At 41.0% G+C, this 18,376-nt stretch overlaps 1 protein-coding gene across 6 annotated transcripts in view; it reads left to right on the top strand.

Moving 5' to 3' along the window:
* ATXN10 (ataxin 10) overlaps positions 1-18,376 on the top strand; it is a 157,556-nt gene that overhangs the window by 37,028 nt on the left and 102,152 nt on the right. For all 6 annotated transcript variants that reach the window (XM_043536331.1, XM_043536288.1, XM_043536251.1 and 3 more), the window contains exon 4: positions 16,074-16,170. In XM_043536331.1, the coding sequence (XP_043392266.1) occupies positions 16,074-16,170 (97 nt within the window). The remainder of the gene's footprint in view (positions 1-16,073; positions 16,171-18,376) is intronic.

Raw genomic sequence — 18,376 nt, 5'->3', positions numbered from 1 at the left:
GAAAGTTTGAGATCTCCGTGGTACCTTGAATGCGACAGAACAATGTGTATGTTCCAGGCATAAAACAAACTAACAAACGCCTTGCATGGTCTTCCTAAGCTGGCACCTACTGACATGACTCCTATAGTGGTCGTAGTTGGTATGGCTGAGGTAGAAGCTCTTGACAAACCAGAAGCTGTTAACACTGGCTGATATTTGGCCAAACACTTCATTTGAAGTTACAGAGAGAACACTGGACCTATGACAAAGTCCACCTGGTGTTTGACATGTATGCAGAGGAATCAGTTAAAAATATTACCAGAATGAAGACTCCATAATATTGCACCTGTCCAGGACAAAATCACGGACTCCATGAATGTCTCCAATGTTACAGTGACAAAGCTGCTGTCTCATACTCTCATGAAGGATGAGGTAATCGCATACCTTGTAGCAAAAATTCTTGAAGAATTTCATTGTTGCATGGCATAATGAAGCTGCTGCCTCGCACTGTTCAGTGTGCTTCTTTGTGGTTCCCACAGGGAGGTGCTATTAAACTCCAGATGTTGCACAAGACACAAGTGTTCTAGTGCAGTGTGTGAGAGATGCTACCCAGGAGTTCAGCAAGATTCTGGTTTTGTGCCTGCTGCTGGGGAACGGCATCTCTGTATATCTCACCGAGATGTGTTCCTATTATTCAGACCATTAAAAGCTGCTGCACTGCCAAGTTTCCTCACTCTTTCGGGATGTGACAGTACTGGAAGGTTGGCTGGAAAGACCAAATTATCTAAATTGGAAGGCATTTGATTTCAGCATCTGAAGACACTCTGCTTGCTCTGAAGGTGCTTGCAAGAGCTGAGACGGTCACTGATGTTTGTGTGGGGGTCATAAATGCACTGGAAGCATTCATATGCTGAGTGAGGATCAACATTTATTACACTTCCAGTGTTATGGTGATATTTTCCAAGAAGCTGACAGGTGGAGAAAATTGCTACCAACAAGAGGTGCTTTTATACTGCCATCAAGTGGGTAATTATAAAGAAATGAAATGACTCTGGGATGATTGAGCTCATCCAAAACTACCTTCCCCTCTTGGGCCCGGATGGGTCTTGGAAGATGGACTGATCACACCAGCTATACCTGAATACCATGCACGACTGAATCGATCCTTCAGCTAATAAAATGTGTGCAAAGATCAGATGCTAACCACCGTTCAAATGTATGGCCAACTATTTTCCCTCTATGGATATGTGTGACTGCTGCATGAGTCAGTGTGACTATTCCTCGCAGTGATACCTTACACAGAGACGGTACTGATGATGACTTGGATGAATAAATGTTTTCTGTCTGATGTGTCAAGGTTAAATTTCCTAGGATTACCAAAGATCAATGTCTTCTGTTAATGTAAGTAGTGCATCCCTGTTAAAGTGTAATTTTAAAAATGTTGAATTTTTTGAAACTTTCTTGACTATATATCTACATAGTTGTTCTAGGTTTATCAAGTTTGATACGTGCATTTGTGGGAGAAAGGGTTATCATTTAAAAGCTAACTTGACTCATTTCTGATGATGTATTATCAAAATTTCTACCAATGGTAGGACCTGTAGCTGGGAGCCTGGAGGGCAGCAAGTCCCCCCTGCTATACTGCAGGGGGTGACACCATTTAAATTATGATTCTTTAGATTTTTATGAATCAAATGACACCTCCCTTATCTTTCTATCACTAACGTGCCCAAAGAATGGGACTTTACTACATTATGCTCTCAAGCTATTTTGTGTCTTGCTGTATTCCTTTTCAAACAGAAGTCTGGGTAATTCAAATCCCCCATTACTACCAGGTCTTGTGTGTTGGATATTTCTGTTGTTTGTTCTGGAAATGCCTCATCTACTTCCTCTTCCTGATTTGGTGGTCTATAGTAGACTCCCTTCATGATGTCATTCCTGTTTTCTTACCCTTTTATCTTCACTCTGCGACTTTCAACTGGTCTTGTTCTCGCTTCCTTCTGGATTTCGGAACGTGTGTGTATATTCTGAGATCCTCCAGGAGATGCTGGATGGAGGGGGAAGGAAAAATTCCAAGGGTGGGAGCTACACAATGGAGAGCTGGTGCTAGAAAACACCAATCCAGACTTTCAAACTTTTGTGAATGGATTTGCAGGTAACTCTGACATGCATCATTTAAACAAACTGGGTTTGCCACTTATCCATTGTTTGGAGCCACTGAAACGTTTATTCCTGAATCTGTTCCCTGGCTGTGGCTCCAATTAAGAGTTTGATCTTATGAGTGGTTGAGTGCCTTCAATTTGTGTCAGAATTCTGTCCTAAATAGGCATGCCAGTTAACAGGGCTGTGATTTAAGGAAGGGGTGTGGATGTATAAATATGTGAAACCAGTTATTTGTTTTTCCACTTGGTAATAGAGAATTAAAAAATCAGTCTTTTTTGGTAGTCATTTTTCTACACGTCTGCATGCATCAAATCAATACTAATATAACACCCTCAGAATATAAAATATTATTAGTAACCATTTATATTATGGTTGTGCTGAAAGGCCAAAATTGGATTGGCCTCATTGTGTTGGGTGCTAAAACAATCCACGTGTGCAAAGGCAAATAAATAAATAAATAAAATAAACACTGACTTCCAACAGAAGTAACCCCAGACAGAAAATAAAATGACTGAAAACCAACAAATAACTTTAAATAGAAAAATAATCTTTAAATTATTTGAAATTAGGCTTAAATGAATTAATACTTGCATGCAATATGCAACCAAAAATAAAGGATGGGAAACTACTGTTGTTCCTGGCTGGCATTCTACATGTTCTAGTTTTTTGATCCATGCTCTGTATTGTGTAGTGTGTCCTGCTTTCATACCATGAATAACACACAGTGGTTGGTCAATCCTCTTAATTATTTTTCTTGATTTCTTGGAATGATTTTAATCCAGGTTGAGACTTCCAAGTGCTTTGAGGTTGGCTGATTTCATGCAGCAAATTTTTTAAGAGACACTCTTGACTGGGTATAGACTCAAATTTTAGGTTGAATAAAGAAAAAGAAATTTTAAATATTCTGATATGAAAAGAAAGTCTATAAATATAGGCCCCAAGCTTGCAAATGCTTAAGCACGTGCTTAACTTTAGAAGAGAGTATTCCCAGGAATGCATTTCCACTACTTATGGGGATATAAGAGGAGTTCCATCTGTTGTTCCCCAGTCCTTTTAATTATAGAGGATAAGTCTATGATGGAGAACATCGGAAGCAATTTTCTAAAAAGAGAAAAATATAATTTTTAAAAGACCAGAGGTTCAATATGCAATAACTTTCCTAGCTTTGAAAATCCCAAACACACTTCTGTTATTATGTTCAATGTCTTTTGCTAATGCTGTACAAAATTAATTGTGTGTAATCCAGTAGCCTGCTGAAGAGCGGAACCTTATACTGTTGAATAGTTGTTTTTTGTTGTTTTAAAATCTAGCATTATGAGATCTTTCAGGTACTTAATTGACATTAGATTGACCCAATGTGAACTATTTTTCTCTTTCCCATGAATTTTAAGTATATTTATCTTCCATTGATTGCTTCCGGCTTTTTCAAGTTCACTTACAATTTAATATTTTAAAACTAATATGATTTTAAAAAAAACTAAGGGCAAATTCTCCTTTTTGGTAAAATTAGAATGAATTGTTGTAATAAAAATGTGATATTATGCCCAGCCATTGCTTTTCCAGTTGCAGGACCATTGTCCTGACACTGTACATATATTCCATGAGCATTAGAGCTTACATACTATCTGGAAGGAAAAACTTAAAATTAAAAAATTATTTTCCTTTGGGGGCAAGAGAGAAATCTGTTAATCTCAACATTCTTTATATTCCACAGAGGGTAAAAATTGTTCGACATTCTGCATTTGAGCAAGTGCAGTGTAGTCAGTGAAGAAGAGTAACCAGTTGCTATCCATTAATTTCATTTACAGAAATAGAATGTTAAGCACTTTGTGTATTTTAATAAGTTTAAATACGGGGCCCACATGTGTATTGTACATTCAATCTGAGTAGTCTAGACAGACTGTTATCCAAGGAAAATACATTTTCATCAGTATTTGTGGTATGATTCATGGTGGTGAAGAGGCAAATAACTCTTTATGACTGGAAGTTGCTTTAACTTGCAGCCACAAGGGAACAAGTCAATAACTGGATGACAGTGGTGGAAACTAATATTTATTTAGCAGTAGAGGTCTACACCTTATGCAGTGTTCTCAGGTCAGATTTTCCAGCAATGGCAACTTGTCAACAAACATGCTACCAGTATCTAGAGATAACTTCAAGTAGGCTAACTAAAATTTCATACCTATTCTCATTTGAAAGGTTCACAGGTGACTAAAATTAGTGTCTAGTAAGGTTTCAAGGAATCCAAATTCAATATTAGTACAGACTCTCAACCTCTTTAAGTTGACTGTTTAATGTAGAAGAGAGCAACATAATATATTTACTTTATCTTGGATAGCTAATAATAAGCCAGTAAATAGATGTTAACAAAACTTTTATTTGACATTTAAACCTAACTTTGAGCCACAGTTGGGTAAGCCTCATGATAGGCTGTAATATTGCAGTTGTAGGACTGTAGTCGTTTGACTTACATGGGTATATTTTTGTATCTGTATGTATTATCTTCGGATGGTTGGACTAATTCATTGGCTGAATGGCTTGCTATTTATTAAAATATGTATTAAAAAGAAAGGGAAAATACCTATAGTGCAGCATGCTTGCAAGTAGCTGATCAAGTATTCTGTTGTATATTTCAACAGACGGGGGGTAGCTGGTGTCTCTATTTGGCCACAAATCATATCTGTTCAACTATAAACTATAGTCAAATTTTTCCAAAGCGATAAAAGTGATTGAGCACCCATTCTGTGTAAATAAGGCCCCTTCCACAGCATGTTAAATTGCAATTGTAATAATCCTAAAAGTATTTATTAAAATATTTAGCAACCAGGAAGTAGCTTCCATTTATGTACAGTTGGCATAAAACTATAACATCGTATGCCTATAAACATTTTTAAAATATTATTGCGAACGTGGTGAAAGAAGTGTGCTGTTTGAAAGAAAATGTATAGTAATGGTTGTACACTGGAGAATTGGTTCAAAAAAGATATTCTGGGTAAAACTGCATTCCACTTTGAACAAAAATGATTAATCTATTTGCTGCCCAAGTAAGAGCTGCTAAGCAGCTCTTAAACTTTCTACCTTTAAACTAAACAACAAACTTGTTGGAAATATCTTCTCTTCTTCTTGTGGTGCTAAAGGAAACTAATCTAGTATGCAAGTTAACCTTTTAAAAGGTAATGGGTGAAATCATGGCTCCATTGAAGTTAATGGCAAAACATGTATTGACTTTGGGGGTAGGGGGAGCACAATTTCACCAATACAGGACCTGATCTGCAATGAGCTGCTATGGAAGCAGTTGATTGTGGGGTATGGGCCACAAATATGTGTTTTGTATAACTTCTAGCACAATGGGGCCTCTGGATACTACTTGGGCTTCTGGTTACTACTCTGATATAAACATAAAATAATACACTTTTGCTAGAGCTTGGTTAAATATGCATGTGATCATCGAGTCCTGGAGCAGATGAGCAAAGTGGAGATCTCGGAGAGGTGTTGGACAACTGGAATAAGTTTGAGAGAATTGAATATTAACCACTGGAGAAACTTATCAAGGGTTGTGGTGGATTCTCCAGCACTGGCAATTTTAAAATTTAAGATTGTATGTTTTTCTAAAAGATATGCTCTAGTTCAGTTAGGAATTAATTCAGAGAAGTCCTGTGGTTTGTCTTATACATTAGGTCAGACTATATATTAATGTTCCCTTCTGGCTTTATAATCTATGAAGCATGCTGATAGGGGAGGAGTCTGCTATATAATTAGATATATCTGATCTTCACACAGATGATGCTGATCAGCTACAGAAGATAGATTGTGTTTTGAGTCCTGACAACATATCCAGCTATTAAGGTTCATTAGGAATGGAAAGGCTCAGTTTTATGGTTATGCCTAATTTGATTTGTTGCCCTGATCTGCAAAGAGATTATTTCTATAGAAACTAGAAAGTTTTCCCCAAGGAATGAAGTGTCATCATGAAACTTTTGCATATTACTTTGCATTTGCCAGAGCATTTTCTCCATTTATAGGAATCTTTAAATCACAATGGAAAAAAATCTTTTCTGAAATAGGGTTTGTCCATGTATTAAAAGTGACATCTCAGTACATGTAATTTCATAGTGGTTGACCATCGGGTTAAAAATAGTCTCTTCGACCACACACACTGTTAGGTTTTTAAAATTAAAATTTAACTGTACCCACAGCCACAAAATTATTTGTTAAAGACAATGCTGATGGACACCAGTGTTTGTGGGAGGAACTGAAGCTCTTCTCAAGTATATTGCTGTTAGGAAAAGAATGTGTTTTATAAATTTGATGTGTATCTTACGTGAGTAGTCTCTCCCAAACGCTAGCTAATGCAATTGGAAACAGAGGGTGGAGGTTTATTTTTAGCTGCCTAAAGGCCCATTAGTTTTCAGGAAAAAGTGAAATACACTTTTGTTTTTATAAAAACCCATGGTTTATTGCATTGGAAAGCTAAACTATTTTAGCTAAGATAGCGTAATGAAGTCAGACTAGTTTCTTTCCAGCTTGCTTTCAGACTTTGTTTCGCTATGTTTTATTCAGTCCATTTTGGCATCTGTGGATGTTTCATCTAATGGCTCGTTAGCATGGTACAGCAATCCAGCCTGATGTAGTTATAGCTGGGTATAGAATCAACCACACACCCAGCATGGAAGCTAAAAGTTGGGGAAAACCTTTCACTGTTGTTAGTACAATGCTCCTTTAAAAAAATAGAAAGTATGCACAACATTATGGTCTTCACCTTGTGTCATCAGCAGGGTTTTTAAACCTAAGACTGTCAGCACCAAAGCATGGGGTCTTGAATTAAAGGAATAATTCCATTGCTGGCAGCAATAGTAGGCGAGATAGCTTCTGCATAGCTTTCTATTAGAGAGAGATGCAACACAAACACATTACAAGCATGTTACACAAGCACAGCTAGTCTTTCTCAGATGTTCTCAGTTGCAGAATTACTAAGCTGGAAAAAAATTCCGGGTAATATTATACACTGGTACACCAAACATACTTTGTGTCTGTTTGATCTTGTACCATGTTGATTCTTAGAGGTCAAAACACATGTTTGTCATTTCATATGTAGCATGTCTAAACCCTGTTTTAATATGATGAAAAAAGTGCTTGACACCACTAGAGATTGGTTTTTTAGGACCAATAGATGTCGCTTGCGAGGCTTGTTTTGCCTGCCAGTACTAAAAAGGCTTGTATAACCATAGTATATCTTTGTGGTGCTGGTATCCCAGCTAAATTTGTTAGCCAAGTCTCTGGATTCTCAAATATTGTAAGAGAAATTAAGTACTAGCTGTTGACATAGTGTATTTTGGAGGCTTGATATCCATCTTTCAGATGAGACATAAAATGAAACTTCTGACATTCTGTGCCTTAAAATCCAAAGTTTTCAAATAGTAGACCTATTAAACTCAGTGCCACAGCTAGATTTCAAGCGGGCATAATTACATTTTTGCCTCCTGAAAATTCCCCATTAGTTTAAATTGGATAGGTTATAGTGTTCTTAATTTGTTGTGTTAAATTATTGTGTAGAATCACTGGTAATGGTCCTGACCCTATAGCTGTCGTTAAAATTTTGAATAATCCTTACTCTCAAAGTGTCAATAGAAGTATATATTACTTCAGTGTCAATAGAAGTATATCTTTTTAGTGCAGTCAATGGGATTACTTATGTGAGTGTGGATTATTTTCATTAGTAAAAGTTTGCAGGATCAGGGCTTCTCATTTTGCTGCTTGGCTATGAAAAATGACATTGATTTAATCCACATTCCTGCTAGTTGGGTGTATTCTGTGTCATGCCTTCTTTTTTTACGTTTTTACCACTACTGGATTCTTTTCTAGGCCATACATAAAATGTGATCTGTTCATCAAGTGCATACTTTCCCAACTCCAAGAAGAACTTGAGAAAGCAAAGGCAATATTAAAACAAGTTATTCATCAGTTGTGTGTGGACTGTGATTTAAGTGTGTGGTTTGCTGAATAGTTCGTGGGTGTTCGTGACCATACCTAAAACATGTCCATAGCATCCCGTTTCTTAAGAACAGAACTTTAGAAAAGTTTCTTCTAACTTTTCCTAGTTTTATCAATCCATATTGCAGCTTAGTCTATAATGGTCAAAATGAAATTAATTGGGATACATCACCCCAGGCCTTCATTAAAAGACCAGAGTGCAACAAAATTACTTCATATGTTCCTCAGAGTAATTCTCCTCTTAGCACAGTATTATCTGATTTCACCAACAGATTTGCAAATGTTTCCCCCGTATCCATCTCCTTGGTGGTTTCTGCTAGCAGAGAAGCCCTCCCATGCAATTTGTCCAGAAGAGTAGTACTTCCATACTTGCTGTGCTTTAGCAAAGCTCTGACTCAACATGAAGTAAGCCAGATGGATGAGAAAAGTGGAAGCTTAATGCTGGTCAGAAAATAAGAAGTGCAGGAAAAGAGCAGGATAGAGATTTAAAACTCAAAGTTTAATAAGAAGATGTATTTAAAAATGCATTATATAAGGAATACACAAATTTTAGACATTAAAAATAAAATTACCATTCCTTGAGCCCAAGTGACCCCATTTTAGGCTTGCTTTCTATTTGTTCCTAAGGGGAGATATTCCCAGACTTCTGTAGGAAATCTGGTTGCCCAGTGGAACAGCACCTTTCAAAGAGATCCTGAAGTTTACGTTTTCAAAACCCGGCAGTCTGTGCTCCCACTATCTGCAGTGGGCTGCTGTTTGTAATATCTGTTAAACTGCATTTGAATATTTAATTTTAAGTTTCTGGGCCAACCTGTAATAAAGGCCAAGCTATTGAGAGCTTGTCAATACTGCCAAAAGGGTATCTTTTAATTTTGTGGGCTTTGTGGGTTGACATTCTCATTTTTTATTAATTTACATTTCTTGGCTTTTTGGGGGGGGGAAGGGGGGGAAGGGGTCTTGGATATTAACTTGCATGAGGAAATATCTTGTTCCCATACTTAAAATCCTTATTAGGAGAAGTCTGGAACAATTCTTCTGTAACAATTGTAGAAATCTGTCTAAAGCTGGAGACAAATTTACTTAGTGTATTGGCTCTGTACACTTGCGTGCTTCCCTGGGGTACATGTCCATGTCCTGCTAGCACATGTACCCTGTACCTGCACTGTGTGTCCACATATGCTGTGCTGGGAATGGCTATATACTCTCCAGAGGCATATACCCATGTCCATGCTGCCCTTTTTCAGTACACGAAGGTAGTGCTACCATTTCAGGGACAGTATCTCAGAGTGCTTCACAGGCGATGCTGGGAATTGCCTTGATATACGTTGCTGGTACTGTACACCCCTGGTTCTGAACCAGGGGTATGCGTACCCCAGGGATACACAGAGATCTTCCAGGGGGTACATCAGCTCATCTAGATATTGGCCTAGTTTTACAACAGGCTACATAAAAAGCACTACCTAAGTAAGTACAAACTAAAATTTCATACAGACAATTACTTGTGTATATTGCTCTATATATACTATACACTGGAATGTAAGTACAATATTTATATTCCAATTGATTTATTTTAAATTAGATGGCAAAAATGAGAAAGTAAACAATTTTTCAGTAGCAGTGTGCTGTGCCACTTTTGTATTTTTATGTCTGATTTTGTAAGCAAGTAGTTTTTAAGTGAGGTGGAACTTGAGGGTATGCAAGACAAATCAGGCTCCTGAAAGGGTTACAGTAGTCTGGAAAGGGTGAGAGCCACTGCTGTACACTGCCTTTATGCACTGAGTGATGGCACCTTCCAGTCATCTCTCCCTTCTGCCGGACTGTGTTGAAAACATAGAGCAAGTCCATGATGTGGTTCTGCTCCTGCTTTCAAGACAAAAGATCATGTACTGGATGAAATGAGTCCAGAAAAATTTGAGACACCAAAGATAGCTGACCGAGAGGGCAAATAAAAATCCAGCGGGGTCCAATGGAACAAATGTACTGAATGCCGAGATTGCAATGATATGCATGTGAGTGGACTGCTGCTTCTGGTCCCGGTGAACCAGCACTGTGTGGTGGGACCACATTGTTTTGGAAGTCTGGAATGATGACTAACAGCTGCAGAACTTCCAAATGGGGAAGCAGATCTTCAAAGAGTTGTGTGAGCAGCTTGCAACAACCCTTGAGCTTCAGAGCACTCGTTTTCGGAAACCCATACCTGTGCAGATGCGGGTGGCTATTGCTCTTTGGAAGTTGGCAATACCTGACAGCTACCAGTCAGGGGTAAACTAGTGCAGGGTTGGGAAGTCAACTGTTGTGGTGGTGGTTATACAAGTTTGCCATGCTATCGATACTGTTATCTGCCCATGGGTGGTTGCCATAACTAAAGTCCCTGAAATTATAGTGGGATTTCAGAAAATGAGGTTTCCGAATTGTGCTGGGGCCATTGACAGAATCCACATCCCAGAATTTTTCTTTTTCCACTGAAAGGGGCCAGTGAATTCATGGTTACTAGTCACTCATTGTCCAAGGCTTAGTGTGGACCACAGGGATTGGTTCATGAACACCAACACTGCACACACAGGAAAGGTCCAAATGCCAGGTTGTTCAGGAGGTCAGGATTGTACCACATGGTGGAGGAAGGGATTTCCTCTCCCTCCTCCCCCAAATGATGTGGATCTGCATGGTGTTTCTGTCCCCACATTTATTTTGTGGTATTCCACATAGCTACTTTAGGAGTGGGTCATGAAGCCATACTCCGACATTGCCACCCCAAGGAGCAAGGAAATTCAACTATATCTGCAGAATGCTGGTGGAGTGCGCCTTTGGGCATCTGAGAGCTTTTTGGTGGTGCCTATGGGCCTGTCTGGATGCCAGTGTAGCCAATGTGGTTTGCATCATTGTGGCGTGCTGTGCCTTGTACAACATTTCTGAGGCTAAAGAGGAATACTTCTAGAGCAAGTGGGCACAGGACAGATCTGGTTTTCAAAGCCGATACAGGCAGCCAGATCCCACGCTGATCCTGGTTCTCAATGGGCCAGGGAAACGCATGATGCCATTTGCTTGCATATTGTAGATCAGTGTGGAGCCAGAAGGTGACTTGTGACTGGTGCTGCTGGAAAAGTTCAATAGAGCATTGCCATGTACTTGTGTTGTAACATCTCTTGGTGGGTTTCAATCCCCTGCAGCTGATGCTAATGTATTAACTGACTATTGGGTGAAGGCCCCCCAGGCTAACACCTTTGGCCATGGTTTTGCGCTGCAGAGAGCGTATATGCAATGTAATGCCATTATTGAGCACTGAGTTGGTTATATGTTAACAACTCTGTTTCAGGGTACTTTATGGAGAACAGTTAAGCTTTGTTCAAGTAATTTAATTTAAAAATGGTTCTGTAACGTTTTGGGAGGGGTTTTGCACATTTCTTCTTCCCATTGTTTTCTGGCACTGTTGCTCACAGCATTTGTCAGGAGCTATGCATGAATTACTCCCAGGGTTGCAAATGGTAACTCTTTGGTGGGGGGTGGAGGAGTTGTAAAAGCAGATATCTTTGGTGTTAATTTACTATTGTTTCTTTTGTCTGTATTGTCAGTTAAGACGTTAACAAAGCCATAACGATGCTTCAGTTAAGGTCTCTTCTGATTTTCATTCTGGTGTTTTGGTCAGCAACAGGTATTTCACAGCTCAGTTCATTGTCATGAATCCTGGGTTTTTTTTACAGAAGGAGATTTAAGGTTGGGGGAAGGAAGGAGGATGGGTAGGACAGAATTCATTGCATTTCTGTAGCACCACACATTTACAGAAATCAGTCCTGCTGTGAATCCTGCTGCCCCATCCCAAATGTATGGGAATTATCATGTTGCTCATGCATGGAAAGCAAGGTGCACACCCAAGTGAAGTGACCAGTAACTTTTTATTTACAGACGTGTATCAGACATAGAGCTTGTGACATTTTGTGATAGGAACAAATGATCAAAACACCCAATCAAATTCCTTGAGAAGAGGGCAAACATTACTGTCTGTGGAGATGTGCCCTTGCCCTTCACCTCCCTATTGCTGTGACAAGGGGGAATGGGCTGCAGAATATTGTCTGGGGGGACAAACTGGGATGGCGCCTTCATGGAGTTTGGGGAACAAACACAGGCTGGGCTATAGAGACTGACTTGGGCTCATTGTTTCCCCTCCTGCATGCTCTGGGGGGTTCCACATAAGAGGGATTTCAGGTGCTGGTGCAGGAGGATGTGCTGGCTGTCCATCATGCTGCTCCTCAGCAGGGGTAGTGGTGGGATTCAGTGCCTCAGCAGCAGCCTGGATCCCAGGAGGAGAAAGAGGAGGAGAAGAAAGTGTTGCCTGTCCCTGGAGAGGAGCAGCAGCCACAGTGGTGATCAGGACCCAAAAGTGTTCTCCCACCAGTTGTACCAGTGATTGCATGAGTGCATGGTCCAGTTCCCTCTTGACGTACTCCCTCTCCATGAAACAGTTCATCATTGCCTTCTCCTGCCTTAGAGCACAATCTTCCCTTCCCCGAAGGAACCCAGATTGCTCCTGACTCCTTGGATATGTACACATTACCACTTACTGTGGTATAACTTACGTCACTCAGGGATATGAATAAGTCGCTCCCTGACTGACTTGAGTTCCACAGCCCTAAGCACCTGTGTAGACAGTGCTATGTCAGCAGGAGAGCTTCTTTCACTAACGTAGTGACTGCCGCTCACGGGGCCTGGTGTAATTAAGTCGACGGGAGAGCTCTCTCCCACTGGCTTAGAGCATCCGCACTAGCAGAGCTGCAGCTGCATTGGTGCAGCTGTGCTGCTGTAAGCTCTGTAGTGTAGCAATAGCCCTTCTGTCATTGCCGACGAGCCAGTCCTCCAGAGCCCTGGCCTTGACAGAAAGTCTGGCCCCTGTGTCCAGTAAAGAGCATTGAAAAGGACAGGTAAACCAAATCAGACCTCAAATATATTTTCCTCTCTGAAGTTTTTGGATTAACACTGCAAGCCAGTTGCCTCTCCACTGCCAAAAGGCATGGCACTGTGTGTTCGAGCAACTGCTGAAGTGCATGATTCACTCACCCCTGCTTCTCCCAATTTCTGCAGAGTGGCTTGGGGTGGGAAGAGGCCACTCACCAGAGACTGGGATTGGTAATAAATACCTGAAATGGTCACAGGCAGAATGGACCACTATGACATCCCTCAGACAATCAAATGGTTCCCTTTCCCTTCCCAGACTTAGGTAGGCCTGTACTCAAGCAACCCAGCAGACCCATCCGCCTTCCACATGGCTACCATTCATAAGGGGAGAGAGACTGGTGGGGAGGGAGAGAGGTGGTATATTGCACAAATATCAGAAAATTGTTCTTTTCCCACCTGGGCCCTTTCAGAACCCCTCTCTTCCCTCCCTTTCCTCCTGGTTTGCGCAGCCCAGGGACTGTTGTCTGTGCATTTCTCAGCCAGCACTACACGGGCACAGTGACTGCTCATTAGTTGGGACTATAACAGACTGCTAAATACTTCATAGTGATTCATAGGATTTAAATGAAGTCATTGATTTACAGCTGTATCTTGTTTGGGGATCATGTTGGAGTCAAGTGGAGAGGAGGGAGTAGTTGTTTTGGAGTGGGGGGGAGGGGTAGTTTCAGGCATGTATTACTGGAGCAAGAGGGGATTTTTCAGGGGAACGTGGGGGTGCCTCGGATTCTGGTTTCTGTAGCAGCTTGGGGTCCTCCTCAAGCTACTTGTGGATTTCCCTCAATTGGGTCCATCAGGTACAGGTCAGAATCACATGCTTCTCTTCTTCAGAGTCTCCTGGAGCTTCATGCAGGACTTCTTCTGAGGTCCCTGCTGCCTCCTTGCCCTGTCCGTCATTGCTGTCCTGTCGTAAGATGAGGCTGACAGTGTTGAGGAGGGGTTGTGAGTCACTTCAGGATATGTATTCGCAGCCCTGGAGAGCACCCGGTTCAGCTCATCGTAGCAGGGGCATGTGCTAGGTCTCCTCCTAGAGTGATTGTTTGGAGTCCTTTACCATCCATTACAGGAGTCTGAGGTGCTTTATGTGCTCCCAGCACTGGGATGGAATCCGGTGAATGCCTGCCTCCTCCAGCCTCTGTGAAATGTCCTGGTACAGGTGTATGTTTCTGCCAACCCATGCAAAGCTGTGGAGAGTGGTTTACTCTGCCCACACATTGATGTGGGTGTGCTCCGGAGACCAGGCAGCAGCTCTTGAAATATGTTCCATGATTGACTCTGCTGATCAACAGAGTTCACAAGAGAACTGATCTTGAAGTGTTCAGTGCAGGTTGCTAGTACCACTGGCAATGGGGGAGGGGACCTTTATACCTTTTGGGTAAGGGTCAGGTAGCAAAAGGGATCAGTGCATTGTGGGAATGGCCCTAGAGGACTGTCAATACTCGTGACCTTGTACATGCCCCTTGCTCCTATCTAAGTTGCACTGTAGAACAGCTTTGGACCCATACCAGAGCAGAGGTGTGCACATACCCACACCCCTCGTGTGCAAGTGTTCACACTGTGCACTCTCCTTCAGGAACATGCTTCAGATGTGGACAATGGGGCACAACACACAGGTAACCATGTACAGTTGTAAGTGCAGACGTAGCCCAGAAGTGAAACCTTAAGGTGTTGAGTATCTTGAAGTAGTTTGCCACATTACATACAAATAAAGTGGGTAATGAGTGAATCAGATTGTTTGCAAGGGTTGCTTGTTGAGGGTCTACGTACTGCAATATATTTTTCATAATCTAAAATATTTTCCTCATCTTGTTACCTTGTTTCATGATACAACATAAAGGTAGTTAGTTTTACCCTGTAGCAGATTTGCTGTGCAGTAGTACAGTTTGTCTAGTTACTATGATCAAAATATAATTTTTCCTTCTGAATAACAGTGAACTGAACTTGCCATTCATATTCCTGAGTGTTTTTGGGAAATGCCCTGTATTTCGCCAGCTCTTCTCAAGAGGGTAGGGATGTAACTGGTATAAGGGATGGAAAGAACTTAAAAATAAATACTGGTATTTTGCTACTGTATGTTTGTTGTGGTCACCAGTGTTCTGTGCTACCTGTAGTTTTGTCCACTGCTTGCAGACAGAGACTAGTTCTGTAGTCACTTACATGGCTGACATACATGTTTCCAGCCCTTTGAAGCCTTGTTCACATGTCCATACCTTTGTAGACAGGTGGTGCAGCTTTGCAACTTGCCATTCAAAATCTGCTTGGGTTTACAGAGGTGTTGGCCACTTTGCTGTTTTATTTGAGGGTAGGGTGGGCTCCATTCCATTTGAGGCAATACAATTAGCCCTACCGCCACCATCATTTACTGTCTCTTGTTTATGGCGCCACACATAGTGAAATGAGCTGGTGTATTTTCCCATGGCTGAAGTAATTTGGAGTGGGACAAGAACTATATTATCTGGTCCTGCTAGCAGCTTCAGAATTAGTTTCATGGCCAGTTCAGGGAATGTGCATGGCCTTCTCTGCTACTAGCCAGCAGAGTCCCAGTAATCAAATACTTAAAAAAGCCACCACAAATATGGAAAAGACAATGTGGCAACTGTTGCTCCTTCCTGCAGCAAACTTACTTTGACTGTGCTTCCATTGGTCATTCTTTCCAACCCATTCCTCTGCAGTGGCTGTCGTTCATATTCAATACTATTGTTTGCCAATGTTTCTACCAAAATAAAAAAAAAAAGAAAAAAGTATTCTGTCATTTTGGGGTGTATAATGTGCTTTATGGAATTCTTGAGTACAAAATTAATTCACCGTATAAGAAAAGCAAATATGGGGAAAATATATTTATAGTATGATAAATATGTTTTAGAGCTACATAAATATTGTCTCAATTTTCTGAATGGATGGCTTTCATAGTATAGATATGTACTGATATTTGCATGAGTTTATTAATCTTTGAGATCTCTCTGAATTTCCTGTTAACATGTGTTCTTTTTCCTCAGCTTTACGTTGTAGCCTCCAGTTTCTTGGAAACCTTGCAGCAGGAAATGGAGATTCCCAGAATAGCATTTGGAAGTGCGCTTTCCCAGATCTTTTCTTGTAAGCATTTACATGGGTTTTTCTAATGTAATCCCTATGGTTATATTTAGATCTTTTGTACATGATATTTGCTACTCTACTAGCGCCATAATGCTTTGAAAAATAACTTTTTGGGGAGAATAGACCCATTGAGACCATATCCTGCGGATGTATATGTGTTACTCCACCTAAGGAGTCCGGACCTGAAAAACCTCCTTCTTCTAAACTGACAGTAGACTGGTTTCTTTGGGAATACATTAGAAGATCATCTGTGTAAATGATCTGCTTCAATTGCTGAGGTCTTGTTCAGAGATCTTTACAGAGAGGAATGTGGTAATCATTTCTGAGAACCTAACTCTGGCCAACTTCAAATTGCTGCCACATGAACATTGTTAGGCCTGAATGAAGACTGGGAGTGGTTGGGTCATTACAAAACCTAAACCTAATTTTCCCCCATACTAATTTCCCCCTACCGTTACTCACACCTTCTTGTCAACTGTTTGAAATGGGCCACTCTCATTATCACTACAAAAGTTATTTTTCCTCCCTTCGTATCCTGCTGTTAATTGAATTGTCTAGTTAGACTGACCTCATATTTGGTAAGGCAAATCCCATCTTTTCATGAATCTATACCTGCTCCTGTATTTTCCACTCCATACATCTGATACAGTGGGTTCTAGCCCACGAAAGCTTATGCCCAAATAAATTTGTTAGTCTCTAAGGTGCCACAAGGACTCCTCGTTGTTTTTGCTGATACAGACTAACATGGCTACCACTCTGAAACCTATAAACATGATAGTTATTGATGGGGGGAGGGGACGGAGAAAGGTGAGTGAAAGTAAAACAAAAAAAGCCTCTGAATGTTGTTGACATACATAGGAAGTATTGCACACTTACATATGTATCTACATATCTAAAGAGTGGATTTGACCAAAATTCCTGGATCAAGCTTACAACAACATACAGCTGTTCAATGACAAATTTTATTTACAGTATTTCATTAGATCTGGCGTGAAATATCTTTTGGGATTAATTTGCTTTTAATAAAAGTGCACATCAGCTATACAGTGTTTTTACAGTTTTGATTTTAAGTCATGCTTATCTTGATTGACAGTAGTTCCATCTTGAAATCTCCATGGACCTAGATACTGATTTTTGACTGAATTAGGGCAGGTCTACACTAGAAGCGCAACATTGGCACAACTGTATCGGTACAGCTGTGTCTCTGACGCCCATCGGATGAAGATGCTGTATGGCGACAGTAGAGCGTTTTCCTGTCAGCATAATTACTCCACCTCTGCGAGAGGTGGAAGCTATGTTGGCGGGAGAGTTGGAGGACAGCACTTAGGTTGCTGCAATGTGCGTTGCTCTGACCGGTGTCTTTTTCACACTCCTGAGTGACGTAAGTTAGATCGACTTAAGCGGTAGTGTAGACCTGCCCACAGTCTCTGAAACTGCAATGAGGTCTGTGCAGGTGGGCCCATCTGGGGAGTGCCCTTGACTACAATTATCAATTTGATGAAAAGAGAGAAACAGCATCTCTCTGTCTGCACTGCTAAAAATAGCAGTGTAGTGTCCCACCTCCAGAGCCTTTCCCTGCCACAGGGCGCTGCCAGAGCCTTTCCCTGCTGCAGGGGAAGGCTCTGGCAGGTGGGTGGCAGTGGAGAAAGACTCTGGCAGCTTCCTGCTGCAGAGCCTTTCCCCACTGCCTCCCCCTTCCAGAGCATTGCACTGACATGTAGCTATAGCCCATTTTTCACTGCAGCATGTAGCTACACACACCCTACATGCTGCCACAAGGGGTGTGCATTAGATGTAGCCTATCCTCTCTCTTCATCAAATTAATTTGTCTTAAAACGTGTATTATGTACTATGTGAAATGATTTTGCACTATTTTTTTTTTTTTTTTTTGAGACTGGGCTACATGTTGTTTTTCAGGATAAGTCAGTTAAGGGAAGCCAACAGAGAATTCTTCATCAAAACGATGACACTAAGGGTTGGCATTTCACTGGATGGACTATTCGCAAATCCCTGTTCCCAGCGTTTGTCCTCTGAGCCACAAATCAGTTCATGGGAAGTCTGCAGGAGTGGAGTTGGTTTTCTCTGTTTGGTTTTTTTGGGTCCCCCCCACTCCTCCCCACCACATGAGATCTGCAAAAGAACTCTCCTCCTGTAAACCTCCTAAGACATTCAGGTTAGGAGCTGTTCTTCTCATAACCCATTTGTC

The sequence above is a fragment of the Chelonia mydas genome, chromosome 1 (assembly GCF_015237465.2).
Source record: "Chelonia mydas isolate rCheMyd1 chromosome 1, rCheMyd1.pri.v2, whole genome shotgun sequence".
NCBI lineage: Eukaryota > Metazoa > Chordata > Testudines > Cheloniidae > Chelonia > Chelonia mydas.
This window is presented reverse-complemented; position numbering and strand designations above follow the sequence as displayed.